This window comes from Alosa pseudoharengus, unplaced genomic scaffold, assembly GCF_046254945.1.
Source record: "Alosa pseudoharengus isolate Yale_2024_CS ecotype anadromous, Long Island Sound unplaced genomic scaffold, YU_APseudo_1.1 YU_APseudo_1.1_scf_18, whole genome shotgun sequence".
NCBI classification, from domain to species: Eukaryota; Metazoa; Chordata; class Actinopteri; order Clupeiformes; family Clupeidae; genus Alosa; species Alosa pseudoharengus.
In genome coordinates, this window is record NW_027468650.1 from 24,272,776 (window position 1) to 24,291,149 (window position 18,374).

General features: G+C 44.0%; 1 protein-coding gene across 1 annotated transcript; it reads left to right on the forward strand.

Moving 5' to 3' along the window:
- On the forward strand, positions 1 to 16,243 carry nfx1 (nuclear transcription factor, X-box binding 1). Its single transcript, XM_076290676.1, has 24 exons — positions 1 to 148; positions 813 to 1,874; positions 2,320 to 2,481; positions 3,187 to 3,264; positions 4,325 to 4,430; positions 5,095 to 5,166; positions 6,051 to 6,190; positions 6,480 to 6,579; positions 7,641 to 7,858; positions 9,320 to 9,417; positions 9,623 to 9,653; positions 9,778 to 9,860; positions 11,193 to 11,301; positions 11,418 to 11,537; positions 11,842 to 11,921; positions 12,436 to 12,669; positions 13,338 to 13,411; positions 13,549 to 13,650; positions 13,897 to 13,938; positions 14,098 to 14,193; positions 14,347 to 14,413; positions 14,711 to 14,856; positions 15,137 to 15,241; positions 15,464 to 16,243. Exons 1-24 carry the CDS (start codon positions 127 to 129, stop codon positions 15,537 to 15,539), a joined length of 3,423 nt encoding a protein of 1,140 aa, XP_076146791.1. The 5' UTR covers positions 1 to 126; the 3' UTR covers positions 15,540 to 16,243.
- Positions 16,244 to 18,374: the final 2,131 nt, after the last annotated feature.

An 18,374-nucleotide genomic window follows, 5' to 3' on the forward strand; every position in this document is an offset into this window, starting at 1 on the left:
GTTGTCCAGCTTTCAAACCACGAGTGAGAAGTACTGCTGTATTTTTAGACTTAACCAGTTAAACTAATAGATCAAGAGAGTGGGGCTCTGCTGAGTTGGGGCAGGGCTGCAGGACAGCGTGACTGAATGGCCGAAGGTTCTGTTACTGGTAAAGTTGCTTCTAGTTTTAGTTGGTCCCCGGCTAAGTTATTTAGCTTGCTAGCTAACATAGCCTGCTAGTTCACAGGTTTATTCACCACCCCAGCTAGCCATGACAGCTGATATGTTACTTTTGGACAGTTTGCCAGATGCGTAACCTCATAGGGTTCGTGTGTACAGTACAATCATCCCAGAATGTGTTCATTGCGTCATGTTTTTTTTTTTAACTAGTTAAAGTAGCAAATTTGCTCGCCAGCTTAAAGGAAGTTTAGTTGGGATAGCAAAGTTAGCTAAGTTAGCTGCCTGTTTAACATTAAACAATATATTTGCAGGTTGTCCCATGTTTTAGCTCACTAACGTTATGATAAATAAATTATAGATAAACGTACGTTAAATTGTCTGTTACCGAAACCATGGCTTCTAATATAATACATGAAGAGTGTGTACTCTGCAATGATATGGTCAAGTTTTCACAACAAAAGTCAAAGTCTAATCAGGCTATCTAATGTTACGAAGTTCAAGTTTGGCCTTGGTAACACCAATACGGTATTGTTGTTACTACTATCTTGTAGAACCATACTACGTTAACTAACTTGTAGTTTCTAGCTGAAAAATATGCGTAGGCTACTGTGGTCATCCGGGGGCATAACATTGGTTCTGTCCTTTATGTGCAGACACTCTGGAACTTAATCCAGACACACCGGAGTTTGTTCCACGTGCGGCACAGATCCAGCATCGGTCCAAGAGAGGTCGGCCACGTTCAGACGCCGTGCGGAATCGTAGCGATCATCATACAGGCCAGCACTTTCAACAAGCCTTCTCCTTTAACGCTAATCATGAAGGTGGAAAGCCTCCTGTACAAGAAGACTGGACAAGACCTTCTGATAGCTATCACTCTCCCCAAGGAGATGACGGCAGGAGAGGGAGAGGAAGACCAGGTAGAGGCAGAGGTGGAGGAGGAGGCAGAGGAAACGGTTATGGAAATGTAGGTGAGAGTGAAGGCAACCACACTGGTCGAGGACGTGCAAGGGGCCAAAATCCAAGATGGCACAAGCCAGGGAATGGTAGAGGACACTTCAATCGGAATCAGGGTGACATCCCAGCCTTTATGCCAGAAATGCCTCCTAATGTTCAGTCTGGCATAGAAGAACCACGCTGGCAGAAGCCTTCAGTGGTCCCTAACAACACAGGGATGAGAAGCGAGGAGCTCCGCGACACACGTCCAAAAAAGCCTCGGAAGTTCAACCAAGAACCCAGGAGAGGTCGTGCAGAGAAAGGTGCGAGAGGACCCCTTCCAAGAGAACGGAACGAGAACCAGGAGAACTGTGACTCTGGAAGGAGCTGGTCCCCGGCAGAGCCTCCAGAACCAAGACCCAACTCGGACGAAGATTCCGAGTCTCGGAACCACAAGAGTTGGAGAGCCCCCAACAGGAATCCCCCAGGGGAGACCAGGAGGAAGCCTGCAGACCTCCGCCACTCTAGGGACAACTGGAGGGAGCATCACCCAGCAGACAGGGAGACGCGGAGAGAAGACAAAGGCCCGAGACTGGCCTCACCCCCTAGGAGCCCCCTCCCTAATCCAGAGGAGCCCAGCTGGAGGGCTGGAACAGGGAGAGCTCAGGGCAGGCGAACACCACTGCAGGACAGGGGCCAGAGGCACACAGGGGGACCGAACCCTAGAGCTGGTCACAGGAGGCGTATGGATCATGTGCCCAAGAGCAAAGAGACTCAGACAGGTGAGAGAGTAAGAATGAGTGGCCACAAATGTGAAAAACAAAGTGAGTGATTGAGAGAGAGAGAGAGAGAGGGGGATTAAGAGAATATTAAAGGAATGTCCCATTCCCTCACAGTATCACTTATTTACACATATATGTATGGTTTAAATTAAGTTTTAGATCAAATTTGATCAATGGTGTCCTTTGTGCGCTTTTTAATGAAAGATTTTTTGAAAGATTTTTTTCAGTGTTAAGGGCCATTCATACCAAAAACGATAACTAACTAGGCCTATAATGATAACTGTAACTATAACGATGTTATCGTGCTAGTTCACCACCATAGCCTAATGTCAAACATGCATATTACTTTATTATTTGCAGGGAGAGAGCTATGTCCTTTTTGTCATGACTGGGCATTTAGAAATTTCTCTGAACTGAGTGTTGTTGTTTTGCTCCCTTTGGTCAGGCTGTCTGATCGAGCAGCTGACTGAGGAGAAGTATGAGTGCATGGTGTGCTGCGAGGTGATCCGCGTCATGGCCCCCGTCTGGAGCTGCCAGAACTGCTTCCATGTCTTCCACCTCAACTGCATTAAGAAGTGGGCTCGCTCGCCTGCCTCACAGGGTGACGGTAAATCCACAAAGCCATGCAACAGTCCTGGCCGGTCAGGGAATCAGTTGGAGTGATTCAGCAATCCCTTACATGTATACCTTGTCAGATTTAAAAAAAAAAAATGATCCAAATGGTGGTTAAAAAGTGGTTACGTTGAATTTAGAGAGACACAACCTATCAGTCAGTTAATGCCTTAACCCAGGGGTGGGCAAACTGCGGCCCGCGTGCCGGATCCGGCCCGCCAAGCACTTTCATCCGGCCCGCCGAGCATTTCATTTAGTTATCAGGCTGCTCGCTATTTTTTTCCTGCGATAGAGACGACGTTGGTTAGCTTTACTGCAAACTGCTTTTCACTCTCCTTAGATAACGTTTACAATGTCAATGTCAAAACATCATGTTAAATAGTTTTACATGATGTTATCTCTAAGTTAACTCTTAGTTATCTCCTTTGCAGCAGATCTAACGTGAACATGCGGCCCGCCGACCAATTTTCAAAACCCAATGTGGCCCTTGAGCCAAAAAGTTTGCCCACCCCTGCCTTAACCCATAGTATCATTGAGAAAAAAATGAGTGATAAGTCTTGTACCGTTAGTGAGAAATTTTGCACTGGGCTGACTTCTGTGCACTACTAGTGATGGTTGTGCAAGACTTTTTGAAGAGTGTGGTTGATGTTCCTCACAGTGCGTATAGATTCCATAAACTGTGCTATTCATTATTCCACAGATGGAAGTGAGGGATGGAGGTGTCCTGCATGCCAGCACGTGGCATTCCGAGCTCCGAACTCCTACACATGCTTCTGTGGTGAGAACTCGGTGCACCTGTAACAGGAACATCATGGCTTTGCATGAGTGAGGCATATATGCTTATGTTTCAAAGTAATCTCCTGATGTTTTAGTATAAATACAGCATCAACAAAAAAATTAAATCGATTTTGTCACCAGATGTCTTGGAGTAGTAATGAAAGTAAGTACTCTTGGGGTTGTAATGAAAGTAGTATACAATATTGTGTCCAATTGGGTTGTAAGACTGATGTATTCCTTCAAAATGACAACCCTATTTGTTATGTGGACAGTGTCTATTGCAATAGTTAAAATGACTTTTGTGATGCCTTGATTTAAAGATTTTGACTTTGGCATTTAGGTGGTCTTATGGTTTAGGCTCAAGTTAAGATAAAAGCATATTATACAGTTGAAACCAGAAGTTTACATACCCTGTACATACACATGCTAAAGTTGACTAAAAAGAGGAATAAAAAAATTAATCTTTTGGGAATTGATCTTAATGCCTTACTTTTTTTAAAAATGAGGAAAAATCCAACCTTTAAGGACACCAATTTTCTTTGTGAAAAAATAATGCATCATAAATAAATAAATATTCTTCCTTAAAATACAGGGGCTCATAAGTATACATACCCCATTACCCTAAATTCCCATAGAGGCAGGCAGATTTTTATTTTTAAATGCCAGTTATTTCATGGATCCAGGATACTATGCATCCTGATAAAGTTCCCTTAGCCTTTGGAATTAAAATAGTCCCACATCAGATACCCTTGATCATACCAAGAGATTGGCATGGTTTTATTTCAGTTAGCCTAAAACATGGTTTGATTTGCATTTAGAGATGATGGATAGTACCCCTCCATGCCAATCGAGAGATATGTTGAAGGGTATGTCATGATGTGGGGTTATTTTAATTCCAAAGGCCAGGGGAACTTTATTAGGATGCATATAGTATCCTGGATTAATGAAATAATGATTTTTTTATTCCTCTTTTTAGTCAACTTGTGTATGTACCATGTATGTAAACTTCTGGTTTCAACTGTATGTATTCATAAGCCAGATCATCACTTCCCTGTTGTCAGGCAAAGTGACCAACCCGGAATGGCAGCGCAGTGAGATCCCGCACAGCTGTGGTGATATGTGTGGAAAGAAGAGGAGTGGAGCAAACTGCAATCATCCCTGCAACATGTAAGCCCCTCCAAACAGAGCTGCACTTTTCGGGGCAGCTGGGGCCTACTGGTAGGAACGGCTGAAGTGCGCTTGAGCAAGGCACCTAACCCCTCACTGCTCCCCGAGCGCCGCTGTAGCAGGCAGCTCACTGCGTCGGGATTAGTGTGTGCTTCACCTCACTGTGTGTTAACTGTGTGCTGAGTGTGTTTCACTAATTCACGGATTGGGATAAATGCAGAGACCAAATTTCCCTCACGGGATCAAAAGAGTATACTTATTTTTGCACTATATCAGAACAGCAACTCACTGAGTGAGGTTGAGACGTGTGTCTCGTTGTCATAGCATTACTGTCCCTCTGTTATTACTTAAACTGAGACATCAGAGCTTTCTTAAGAAGAAAAGAAAGATATCATCCATTCTAATGATGTGGGTGTGAATGTTTTTTTTTTGTGGCGGGGGTCACACTGGTTGTATGAACTAATGCACACTTGACTTTCCCCTTTGCCTTGACTGACTTCTCTCCTCACATCACATTCTGTTTCCATAGTAACATTAAGATTGCATTTTAGATTGCATGCTAATCTATAGAAAAGATAAATGCCAAAAAACATACTAGCTAGTTGTGTGATAGTTATACCATAGCTGCTACACAGGTCTTAGCCTATGTCTGTCTTGTCAACAGCCTCTGCCATCCAGGACCCTGTCCACAATGCCCAGCCGTCGTGTCCAAGTCATGCACATGTGGGAAAACCAGGTAACAACCACATTACTGCAAGGCTTATTAAGTAAGGGATAATGGTCGTAGAAGTATCCCGTTATGTGAGGGATAATGTATAGAACGCCGGTCATTATTGGGAAAATATGTCCCGACAGGGCGAACCGGACCCCAACGCGCCAGCGGAGGGGTCTTGCTTCGCCCTGAAGGGACTTATTTTCCGCTTATTATACGGCTACTTGCCAAAACGGAAAAAAAAAACTCCTCTATGTCTCTTTACACTTATTTGTTACCGTTTCGTCGTGGCTTTTGCTGAGAAACAAATAGTTCGCAACGCACGCTGAACTTGAATCAAACATTCTTTAGAACACAGCTGATCAACCGTCTGCTTTCACTTTTGAATGAAGTTCCAATGCAAGAAGTGACCGGTCTACTTGCGGAGTGATATGAAAAACTTAAATCAGCAGCACAAAACCCGTTGCCATTGACAGCGGTAATTATATGTTTGCAGCGGTAATTACATGAAAATATTTTACCGTAGAACGTTGGGAAATCCCATTCAAGTCAATGGAGCGTTCTACTAGCATTGTGAAGAGCCGTATTATAAATGGAATTAATGGACGAGGCAGATGCCTCCAACAAGTCTATTAATTCCATATAACTGGACAACTCGAAGGCTGTTATCCCGCTCATCACTCGGTTGCCACTGTAGGCAATAGTCATGCCTTTATAGCATGCAAAGGAAACAAGCGGTTCAGTTAAAAAAGAAGCTGGCAACAGTTTGTTGTACTACTTTCTTTGCTCCTGACTGTGATAACGGTTGGCAGTTAGCTTGTTTACAGTTGATTCCATTGTTGCGTAGCCTGCTTCCAGGCTCAACCGTACTTTGTTTTTGGTTTGTTTGTCTGGTTGATTGTATGTAGCCAGCTGGTACGTTGTAGCCAGACGGTGGCCATTCGCTGCGAGGAGGTGTGCAGTGCTGCGCTGAACTGCACTGAGCACACTTGCGCCCAGGTGTGTCACAGCGGGCCCTGTCAACCCTGCCAGCTCCGGGTCCAGCAAGGTGAGCAAATAGAATACTCCCACTGTCTGCCTTCACACTCCGATTCATTCCTTCCTGCCATCAGATGGATCTCCTAGCTCAGTGGGTATCAGTTGTGAGATCTGTGCTGCAGCTGGCTTGCATTAAGCTGTAACACTAGTTTGTTTTGTATGTTTTGTCTGTTTAGGTTTTTGTCAAAACTGCAGATAAACGCTTAATGCTTTAATAAATAGGATCTTTGTTGTTTGTTTCCTGTGGCCTTTCCCACTGTTCTCCTCTTACCAGTGTTGCTCTCTGCCTGTGTTTACAGTGTGCTACTGTGGTGTGGTGTTGAGAGAGGTTCCCTGCGGGACCGATAAGGAACACTTTGACGGTTCTGGACACTTCTCTTGTCAGAAGCCCTGTGGAAAGTGAGTGACTTCAGCTCAACACACTTTTTTAATGTAAAGCACGTAGTGAAAAAGAGGTTTCTTTTCTTCATTTTTATTCCTCTCTGTACATACAACTATGGTCTTGTTTGTATTAGCAAATGCAGTAATCTATTTATTTACAAATGTACTGTAATAACACTTAGGCCATTTCCTACTGCTCTTATTACTATTCATCCTGCACATACACTTATTCTTACTACTCTTATAATGTTACTGTTCCTGCACTACAATGGTACTGTTGCCACACTGCAGTACTGTAGCTGTAGTACATTCTGTACATATATGTCTATATTTTCATACTATCCGTATTTATTCTGTTTTCTTATTTTATATTCTGTTAATACACTGCATATATCTATATTAGTCTTAATACTATTGTAATGTAACTGCTACTACATTGCACATGTTGTTCATACATTGTTTATATTTATTCTGCTCTTATAAGGTAACTGCTAATACACTGCACATATTTATATTTACTGGTAATTTATACTACTCTAAACTACCTTCTGTAAATCAACTCTATACTACTGTCTACACTGAACTATATTTATTGTCCTGTCTATACACCACCTGCCTATACTTTGTATATCACATTGCACCTTTCTGCTTTTTGTTGCACTTCTGGTTAGAAGCAAACTGCATTTTGTTGTCTCTATACTTGTACTCTGCACAATGACAATAAATCTATTCTAATCTAATCTAATCTAAATGAAGAGTTTGGTTCCAAAACGCTATATCCACCAATTTAATGAATTTTTATAAATCATGTTATTTTATTTATCTTTACTCAATCAAAACAACAAAACAGCAATTTGATTGATATTACCTGAAATACACAATTAAATAACATAGAGATATAGGGTTTTGAAACCAAACTTTTCAAATACATACCCACATAAAATCCTGTTACCCAGTCCTTTCCTCTCTATCTCCTTCCAGCCCTTCATGAAATCCCTGTAGATTGAGTACAACTTGAACTCACACATAGCATTTGGCGTAGTGCCCCACATCTGTTCTCTTCTGTTCTCTGTGGTCAGGATGTTGGACTGCCAGAGGCACCGGTGCCAGCAGACGTGCCACACTGGGCCGTGCCAGTCATGCCCGCTCTCGCCCCGCCTGGTGCGCACCTGCCCCTGCGGCCAGACGCCGCTCAGCAAGCTGCTGGAGCTGGGCTACGCAGAGAGGCGCTGCTGTGAGGACCCCATACCTTCCTGTGGCAAGACCTGTGGGAAACCCCTGCCCTGCGGCTCCACCGGTGAGACTGTGTGTGTTTGTGTGTTCGTCACTGACAGAGTGTAAAGGAAAGGAAGTGTAGAGCTAAAGCTGTTTCCTTTAATAGGCTCTTATTGTGTCAGTATGTTATGTGAAAGACATTATTGTGTTTGAGTTGATGTGTGAGAGAAAGTGTGACCAGGACAGAGCCCATGCATTACACACTCACTGGACACTTTTTTTAGGTACACCTTTAGTAGGTACACCTTGTTAGCACCTGTTTGGACCCCCTTTTGTCGTCAGAACTACCCTAATACTTGGCGGCTGAGATTCACCAAGGTACTTGGAACATTCCTCTGAGATTTCAGTCCATATTGACTAGGATTTAGATCTGGGGACTGTGGAGGCCATAAAGTGTTCCAAAAAGCAGCCGGACAATTTCATGTGGAAAGACACTTGCAACAGCATAGAGATGTGGAGTAGTGCACTGGTGGAGTATAAAAAGAATGTCTCAACTCTATTTAGAGTTTGTGATTTGAATTTACATTGAGTGCTCCAAACCTGATGCACTGCTTTCATGCTAAGCCTTGTCATGATTCAATCTTCAATAATGTGAACCACATGGCATGGTGGGTTGACAGCACGTTTCCTTAGCTACCTTTGTCATGAGTAAACAAAACTAACTGCCTAACGCAGATAGTATCCTATGATGGCTACTGAAAACAGCATTGAAACAGTTTTTTTTTGTTGTCATTGTTATGCTTTTAACTGTCACTTAAAGTTTTTTCCCATGATTTGATGGGAGCACTATTACTAAGTCGGTGCACATTCCATAGCACTGCCCAGTTTCAGTGGTATTAGCTCTTGGACACTACTCCATAGGCGTATACAGGGTATGAAGGGTTCTGTTTGCGCAGAGTAAAAATAGTTTTAGTAGACCGGTCTAATTTGTTTGCGTGTATGTGCCACCACAACATCAGGTGTAGCCAGTTCCACTGTTTAAAGTGGAAGCTAATTATTGCAGCAAATTGAGTGCTTCAGTGGTGTGCTTGTTTTAGGCTGCACCTAGGTGCAAAATGCAGGGCCTACCATTAACTCCTTATAATGTAAGCTACCTGATGCTACCCGTCTTGTCCGGTCAATGCCATGATTCATTGTGCGCTGGTCTATTTTTAGTATTTCGACACATGCTATTTTGCTCACCGAGAGGCAAGCAGAAAGTATGTTTGGTGAGCTCTTTCGCCAGGGTCATGAAGTGCTTTGCAGGCAATGGGCAGGAAGCTACTGAGCAGACAGAAGGCATGCAGAATCCATGCATACAACTCTGCTGTTCCTAACGAAGGGAGAAAGCAAGTGTTCAAGCAAAATGCCACAGCTTGAAAAAGAAGGCTGGGAATAAGCTACCTGAAAAAGTCTGATGCTGTTGGTCCCAAACCTCCATGTAGAACACCATGAGTGAGTGTTGTTAGTGAATATCTGTGTGTGGCTCTTTCTTGCTCCTCAGACATCATTCACATGTGTGAGAAGCTGTGCCACGAGGGCGCATGTGGGCCTTGCTCCCTCACTTCCAGCATCAAATGCCGCTGCAGCTCCAAGGCCAAGGTGAGCCTCTCCTCCACTCGCTGCCCTGACCTCACCATGCTCCCGTAGTCCCAGTGTGGCCATAGCAGGCCCACTCTACTTACTGTTGGAGCAGTTGGAGCCTAGTCCCTTTGTCACCTGCCTTTGACTTCATTGCAATATTAGGCTCCTCTAATCAATCAGCTCAGAAATGTTTCATTCTGTGGTCTCCCGGTTCTTTTTTCAGGAGGTCCCCTGCTCAAGTATCCAAACAGAAGGTGTGTGTGCTTTTTGTTTTTAAATCATTTACTGTACTGATGTACAATCACAACAAAAAACACATTTCTGTTTATTGTTTTCATGATTGTAAGTTAATGGTTGTCTCGTGGTGCTTTCTTTCAGATGATATGAGTTTTGCCTGTGATAAAAAGTGCAACAAGAAGCGCTCCTGTGGCAGACACAAGTGTGGGGAATTGTGCTGTGTGGTGAGTGGCTACGGTTGACTCGGGTTAAATATTGTTATCACCCTGGAGAGAAGAAATACTCTTTTCTGATTGGCTGGTGGGGTGGTTATTCATTCTGAATAATGGGACACCTATGAAGTAGATCTGGTAAAAAAAAAGTTTAATCACCATTCCATATCAATGTTTATGAATGGTAACTATAACAACTGTCCATGCTATCGCTGTTAGGGCCAAAGAAAGTTGTACAATAAACTGAACAAGTCATCTTCTTTTTTAACGGAACTGCTTGTTTCCCTTTGCATGCTGTAAATGCATGACTTGACTTTAGTGGCAACCGGGTTGTCTTGGCCTCGCTAAGAGTTGGCTATCCAAGACAGTGAAAAGACGTTGCTTGAACAAACATGGAAACAAACTGTAGCAAATGAGGAGTGGAAGACAAGGCAGCTGTCTCCACTGCAGGCAAGGTCAAACTAACTTCCGTAACTAGGCTTCTGACAACTCCCTATTCGAATGAATTGTCAAAATAAAAGTCTCTCAAAATCGTTTCTATATTAAGAGTCATAATAACAAAGAAGGTACATTAGTCTTACCACAAATGTAACCCAATGCGAATTGCATGAAAGGAAAATATTAAAATGCAAAACATGACACGGGTGATAAGCAGCATAACGGCCTTCGAGGTGTCCTGTTATGCGCGTCGGGGAGTTCTTTGCCCCTCGCCCTCGTCCATTAATTCCATATATCAGGACACCTAGGTGGCCGCTATCCATTACGTAATAAATGGGTGTCACCACTATTGTAATGGAAAGGGGATGTACTATACAATTAGAGATTTTGCATGTCTTTGACTTTGTCAAGTGAATACAATTGGGTTGTAGCCATAGGTTCAGAAGCTTAAGTGCTAATTAAGTGTGTTAAATTCCTTGATGAACATTGCATGTCTTTACAGAACCTGTATATTTTGCAACATTTACAAATAGATAGCAAGCATAGTAACTTTGCCTCATTGAAGCTATACAATCTGTTGGGCTTCTCTTCTCTGACTGGCCCTTGGTCCTTTATTTTAAATGGGACAGTATTGTAGCTTCTGTTGATTCCCACACTCCCACACTCTCAAGCTGAGTGGTCTCCATATATTTCACGCTGCAAACACAAAGGAGCCATTCCAATACTAAATGAAAGCATATGTCCAAGAGGAAATTATTATGGTGACGGTATCAATGGTAAATCTTGTGTCAGTTGAAACCCTTAAGTTTGTTATTGCCACATTCTTTGGATTTGTTTATTTTGTGTCTGTGTGTGTGTGTGTGTGTGTGTGTGTGTGTGTGTGTGTGTGTGTGTGTGTGTGTGTAGGACATAGAACATAAGTGTTCTCTCATCTGCGGCTATAAACTCAACTGTGGTCTGCATCGCTGCCAGGAGCCCTGTCACCGTGGCAACTGCCAACCCTGCTGGCAAACTAGTGAGTTCCACCACCCAGTCCAGCACGGCTCAACTAAAGCTGCCCAACTGGAGAAAACTTTGTGTGACGCTGCAGTGTATCTTTTGTGTTTATGCTTGCGTGTGTGCGCATGCCAGGTTTCGATGAGCTGACGTGCCATTGTGGAGAGACTGTCCTGTACCCGCCCATCCCCTGTGGCACCAAACCACCGGAGTGCAAGAACCCCTGTGCCCGGCGGCATGACTGTGACCACCAAGGTACCTAATGATCACACTACTACCCATCTGATTCCAACAAGCTTCAGAAATGTTACTGCCAAAGTACTGACAGTGATAATTGTTAATTGTATACAGTGATTTACAGTGCAATTTACAGTTTACAATTTACAGTTGTCTCTACCAACAGTGACTGTATTTATACATTCTGCGTCTTATGCAATTTGTGTGCATTTACGGGAAGTTTCACTGAAAAACAATCTGTGCAAAATCAAGTGTATTGAACATTGTGACTATTTTTAGAAAAGCCTTTTCCTCTTATGTTTTTTTTCTTCTTCTTCTTCAGTTTTCCACAACTGCCACAGTGAGGAGAAGTGCCCGCCCTGCACCTACCTCATGAAGAAGTGGTGTATGGGCATGCATGAGGTCTGGCTCTCAATGTGTTTCCCCGCTCATTGTGTGCACATCCTTTTCCATTTTTTGTGAAGTCTGTTTGGTATTATACATTTTTGTTTGTCACTCTGTCTCCTTTCTATAGCTGTTTTTTCCATTACAGCTTTGTGCAAAATAAAAGTGATATTTGTCGAAATTCCACAAAGCACTTTACGAATTGTCGTTGTTTCCATTAAGTGATGTAATGTGATTCTGTGTTTTTTGCATCTCCCTCTGCATGCTCTCTCTGAACACTCTTTCTTCTCCCACTTTCCACATGTCTCCGCTCTTGTTCTAGGCCTAACTTTCTCTTTCCACATGTCTCTATTTTAGGTCTCTATTTAGGTCTATTTTTCTCTTTCCACCTGTCTCCATTTTTGTGCTAGGTCTGTCTTTCTCTGCTATTGTTCTAGCGTTCTCTCTCTCGATCGGTCTCACTTGTGTGCCCTCCTCTTTGTCCTCCCAACTCTTCCTCACCCACTCTTTCTCTCTCTCCTCTTCCTCTCAGCAAAGGAGCAACATCCCGTGCCACCTGCAGGAAATCTCCTGTGGCCTTCCCTGCAACAAGCTGCTGCCCTGCGGCTCCCACCACTGCAAGCGCATTTGCCACCGCGGCGAGTGTCATGCCGAGGGCGAGGCGTGTCGCCAGCCCTGCGTCATCCCCCGGCCTGAGTGCCAGCACCCCTGCACCGCGCCCTGTCACCATGGCAAGCCCTGCCCGCGCAACACCTGCACCACCAAGGTTTGTCGTGGTACCTGTGTTCTCTGATTGTAATTACAGGAACACGCCAACTTTTTGGGAAATTTGGGGGGTTCTTGGTGAGTGCGTTAATGACAGTTTCAGGAAGCACAAGAGGGAGGGGCGAGCTAGCTCTCTGTTTTGTTTGATAATACTTCAGTATATATACCGGTACTCTTTTCCTGTGAGGGAAATTTGGTCTCTGCATTTATCCCAATCCGTGAATTAGTGAAACACACTCAGCACACAGGTGAAGCACACACTAATCCCGACGCAGTGAGCTGCCTGCTACAGCGGCGCTCGGGGAGCAGTGAGGGTTAGGTGCCTTGCTCAAGGGCACTTCAGCCGTTCCTACTGGTCGGGGTTCGAACCGGCAACCCTCCGGTTACAAGTCTGAAGCGCTAACCAGTAGGCCACGGCTGCCCCTCCAGTAGGCCACGGCTGCCCCTCCAGTAGGCCACGGCTGCCCCTCCTGTAGGCCACGGCTGCCCCTCCAGTAGGCCACGACTGCCCCTCCAGTAGGCCACAGCTGCCCCTAAAACCCCTCAAACGTCAACAGAGAAGACATCAACCAGCCATGCTTAGAGAACCTTTAAGAGTTGACATTTTGGCTATGGGAAGTCAGGACTGGTTGGGAGATGGTGATTTTCACATGTGATATTGACCTGCAGGTAACAGTGCAGTGTGACTGCGGGCGAAAGAAGGAGACCGTCTCATGCACAGAGGCAGCCAGCTCTTACCAGAGGTCAGTCAACAGCTGACTTGAGAGTGTTTTCAACTTTTCAACTGTTCTTCTCATTATTTTGACTAGATATGTTTTCAGTGCTTCCTCATCTATACCATTGAGTTAAGACTTTGTGTCTGTGTCTGCCTGCACCACAGGTATGCTGCTATTGCAATGGCAAGCAAGTTGTCAGACATGCAGCTGGGAGAATCAGTGGATATTGGGCAGCTTATCCCCAAGAAAGAGTCCAAACAGGCCAGGTAGCGCACCCCACCCTTCTAGTCTTAGTACACCCAAACGCAGATGAATAAACTGCCCGATGAGTAGATTTTCTACAGATATTACAGACTTACACAAACCTACCATACAGAACTCCACTACATTCACCACAATAGGTTTCCATTGTGTAGTACCGGTGAGCAGAGCTATGACCAATGAAAGACTAAATGAGTGAAATTAAAGCCTTGAGTGTGTGAGTTAACTCTCGTGTGTCGTGTATTTTTCAGGTTGGAATGTGATGAGGAGTGTGCCACGCAGGAAAGGAACAAGTAAGTTCTACGGACCTTTGCTACTCTTCAGTTTGTCCCGTTATGTGCGCCGATTCCTGTATGTGAATTTGTGTGTGAGTATGTGTGTTGCTGTATTAGTAGTCATAAACCTAAAGGCTTGAAGGCCATTGAGTTTGTTGTTCTCATCTCTGTTTACAGGCGATTGGCTGAAGCCCTGCAGATCGACCAGTCGGTTGATCCTTTTAACACTAGATCCACTTCCAAGTATAGCGATTCTCTCAAGGACGACGCCAGGTTATTTCCTAGTTTATCTATAACCACTCTGTATCTGGAGTCCTGGAGCATTATGTAAAGTGCTTCGATGTGAAGAGATTATCAGTATTGCTTTATAGCATGTCATCGGTTAACACAAAAACACTATATATCTGTATTGTGTCTGTTACACAGAAAAGAATTCAAGTTCGTCAGTGAAGTTGAACGGGAAATCAAAAACCTAGTTGAACTGGCAAGCAAGGTAAGGGCACATTTCTTTATTTTTGATAAATTCATGAAAATGTGAATTTTTCACGCTCTGTGTGGTATGTAAAGCATTAACAGCTTGTTTTGTATGGCCAAAATCATGAAAAAACATTAAAATTGTATGCCTAGAAAGAGAGTACGCCTCCTCTTGAGTAAGGCCATTCTCATGTGTTTACGTGCACTTTCATAAGTTCAAGGCCATTGCCAGTGGGGTGGGATTGAGGGGTACTGTCCTATCATGAAATATTAAAACATTGAGTTCATTGAATACTGATGATCTAACGGACTGCAGGGCAAGCAGCCCAAGCGGAGCCACTGTTTCCCGCCCATGAGTAGGGAACACCGGCGCATTGTTCACGAGTTGGCCGAGGTGTATGCCGTAGAGAGTGTCAGCTACGACAGTGAACCCAAACGCAACGTGGTCATCACTGCCATCAGGTGGGAACCTCTGCAACACAGTCCAAATATGTCTATTCTTTTGCCATATATTACTTGAATTTGTGATTAGTTGAGTTAAGTCAGTCATTTTAAATTTGTTTTGACGTCATTGCTGATTGCTTCCTCTGTGCCAGGCATGTAGGATTATTCATTGCAGCAGCTTAATTTAACCCTAATACGTTCTGAAGTTCTTGTTCTTGATGATGCGTCATCTGCTGCACGAGGGTTCATTGCCACGTTTCCTCAACTCGGCTTTTAACTTGGGGATTGTCGTCTGTAGGGGGAAGTCTGCCTGCCCGAACTCCACCCTGACCGCGTTGATCGAGAGGGAGACCAGTGGCAGGGCCCCTCCCCCCATCGCCCACATCAAGCAGCACGGCAGCAAGTAAGAGAGCACTCCGCAATCAGCCAGTCCGGCTCAGACAGAACACAAGTTATTGTATAACTCAACCTTTGGTTGTTGGATTGGAGTGTTAAAACATTGTTTAGAAGAATGGAGATGTTTAGTGCCTCAGTGGGAGCTCTTTAATAACTTCATAATTTCCCACAGGTGTTGGTATAATTTCAACATGCTCTTTTAAAAACTGTGTCTGTGTATGTGTGATAGGAATGAGACTAGCATTAGCTGGCTTAAACCAACAAAAGAAGAGCCTGCCATCGATTACTTTGATGTCCAGGACTGACCGGAAGCCAGAACTGGCCAGCCAAAGTGACGGCTACTCGGAAGAAACCAGGAAAGTCAACGTGCACCAATCCACTGCCTGCTCTGGTCATGGTCACTTCTACGATACTGGCACACCAGCAGATACTATACTCCCTAATCCTCTCAACACCCTTTGTATTAGGAGCTCCGTCAGCGAACTAACCCGTTTGATTCATTGATTGATTGACTCCTCTCATTTCTGAATTTAGTGAAAGTGTGCTCTGAGATTGCTAGGTCTGACATGGATTCCAGTAGAGGTTTTTATCCACTCTTTCTTTTTTTGACTGAAAACTTTGTCAGTTGAGAATGCAAGGGCATTCATGTGGTCCTTTATTAGTTGGTGCAGTGTAGTGGAAACTTAATCAAATGACCATCCCCTTAGAATCACAGTAAATAATCAGCAAACAATCACAGAAAGGCTACATTTCATTCACTTAACACAAAGCCTCATGCTATGTTTTCACTCTGTAAACGAAGAAAGTCTCGAGGGACCTAGTTATTAAGCTCCTGAATGTTGCCGCATGTCTAATTATTATGCAATTACCCGTGGAGGGCTTCTCTGGTGAGTAATCAAAGGTTTTGCCAAGAGTGACCACTAGATGGTGGTAAGGAGATGCAACGAGTGTTCCCTGCTGTAAATGAGTTACATCTGTAAACTACATATAAAAGCAATTCTTGAAAGTGTTGTATGTGTTCATCTGCATTTTTTGTATAGTCTCAAACTGCATGTTTAAGTAGTTATCAGGATATGTGTATGAGCTACTTAGTGTAGAGAAATTGTGCCTTAATATGCCTTTCTCTAGGCCTACTATTGTGGTCTTTAGTCCTTTAGGTGATTTAAGAAATATGCTTAAGCATGAAATCCCCCCACCCCGCCCACACAGCATTCAGTCACCTCCCCTTAGTATACTAAAGACTTAACATAGACAGATGGAATGTTTAGGTAGATAGATTACTTTATTCATCCCCAAAGGGAAGTTATGTGTGGGCTACCATTAATTTACATTGTCCTGACATGTCTTGTAAAGCTAGATGTGCAAGAGAACACCAGTGGGTACCATCCATTTTCATGGAACAATGAGGTACTATTCCTTCTCAAACATCTAGACCTAGAGCACTGCTCATCTATACCAGAAATACTAAGCCATGGTGATTACTGACATACTGTGTGATATGTCTTGTAACACATTTAAACCCCAAGCGGACATGTTTAAAAAGGGTTTCAAAGTTTATTTTTGCAGTGGGTATTTAAATAGATGTAGGTACTTTTAAGCAGAGTTATTAGGTGTAAAGCTATTTTAGCTTGAGTTTAGTGTTGATGAACACCAGCAGCTTCTCTAAACACCTGCATTTGCCAGAGTGCTTTTTTTTTTATGACTGACCTACTCCCAGTCCCAAACACCCAAAAAACATCTCATTCCACTCTTTACACACATCCCCTAACTCAGTTTTGCTTCTTTAGCCTATCATCTTGCTCCCTGCACAAGGAGTCACCCAATATCTGTATACTGGGTTGTTGTGTTATTTATTTGTAGCTTATGCTGCTGATATTTACTGAGTTTTCAGCCACGGATCTGGTATTGTCCCATTTAAATATTTTTGGGGATGGAAAACTACAAAACGGGGTGTAATTTGATGACGCTCCCTCTTGAGCCTTAATTTCATTTTAACCCGTCTCCAGCGGTGCTCGCGCCTGCGCCTCACTTCCAACCGCACTTGGTTTCGCCAGACCCGGCACCATCCCTCACGCTCTGCCTCTCCTGAACCGCTAGCCGTTCATTTATCACTGCGTGAAAGAAGCGGGAGTGAGGAAGAACCGTTGCGAGGAATCTGCGAGGAACTTCATTGCCAGAGCAACGGGTAGACACCCTCTGTTCATATTATTCTTGCTGTCGAGTCGAGACCACAGACTGCATTGCACCGATGGAGAGAAAGGTAGGAGTTATGCGACAGTAGCATCTCTTTGCGTCAACGGCAAGATAGTTATTTGTTCTTGACATTTTCGCCTCCACGATGCGAATTATTTTGTAGGCTGCGCTTCATTCACACCACGCTGCGCTGCCCAGCCCACTTTGGTACCCCTAGGTGCATTTGCGCGTCAGCTCGCAGGGCAATGTTTTATAAGCTGTGTCTAGTTTTGGTGCCGGTTTTACTCAACGGCAAAAGCTCTAGAAACTGTAGCCTACTAGTATGTTGAGTATTTTTTACGACTCTTTACCTTGCCTAAATAGGTCTTCAGTTCACCCTTTGCCAATAACTCAAATGAATTGAACATAACTGTGCAAAGGTTAGGAAATAATGACGTTAGCCTACTGCTGTGTATGCTTGAGAGAGAAATTCTGTGCTATGCTGTGCTCTGCATAATTACAGTACATACAGTAGTCGCACTCTCACCCGCCCTAACCGCTCCTCCTCCCGCCCTCCCTCCATCCAAGCACTCAGACACTGCGGGCACGGGTGGCTTGTTAACCTTGACTGCGAGAGATAGACACTTGAAGAGTAATAACAGGAACATGAAGCGTAGACAGTAGCCGCCCCCCACCCCCGGAGCCCGACACTTACCGCTCTCACTGCTCGTGTCTCTGTTGCGCACGGTGTGTCGAGACTGGAAATGCGTAGACAGCTTTTGACCGTCTGGACAGTCTAATTGCCAAGGGAACACAAGGTATAAACAGGTGAATCCTGGCCGCTGCTTCAGGGGGGGAAACGGAATTGCCTCTAAAGACATTTTATAACATCAATTTATAAAGTTTAATTCTATTCACACACTATAAGACTATCACACTCAAATATTTTATTCCACCCAAAGCTATTT

What these genes read in the sequence shown, in the direction of transcription:
- nfx1 (XM_076290676.1), top strand. Translation starts at nt 127, where the DNA reads ATGGCCGAAGGTTCTGTTACTG. An exon ending in CCTGCCCTGCGGCTCCACCG is followed by an intron (nt 7,859 to 9,319) that starts GTGAGACTGTGT and finishes CTTGCTCCTCAG; the next exon opens with ACATCATTCACATGTGTGAG. An exon ending in TCTCTCAAGGACGACGCCAG is followed by an intron (nt 14,194 to 14,346) that starts GTTATTTCCTAG and finishes TCTGTTACACAG; the next exon opens with AAAAGAATTCAAGTTCGTCA.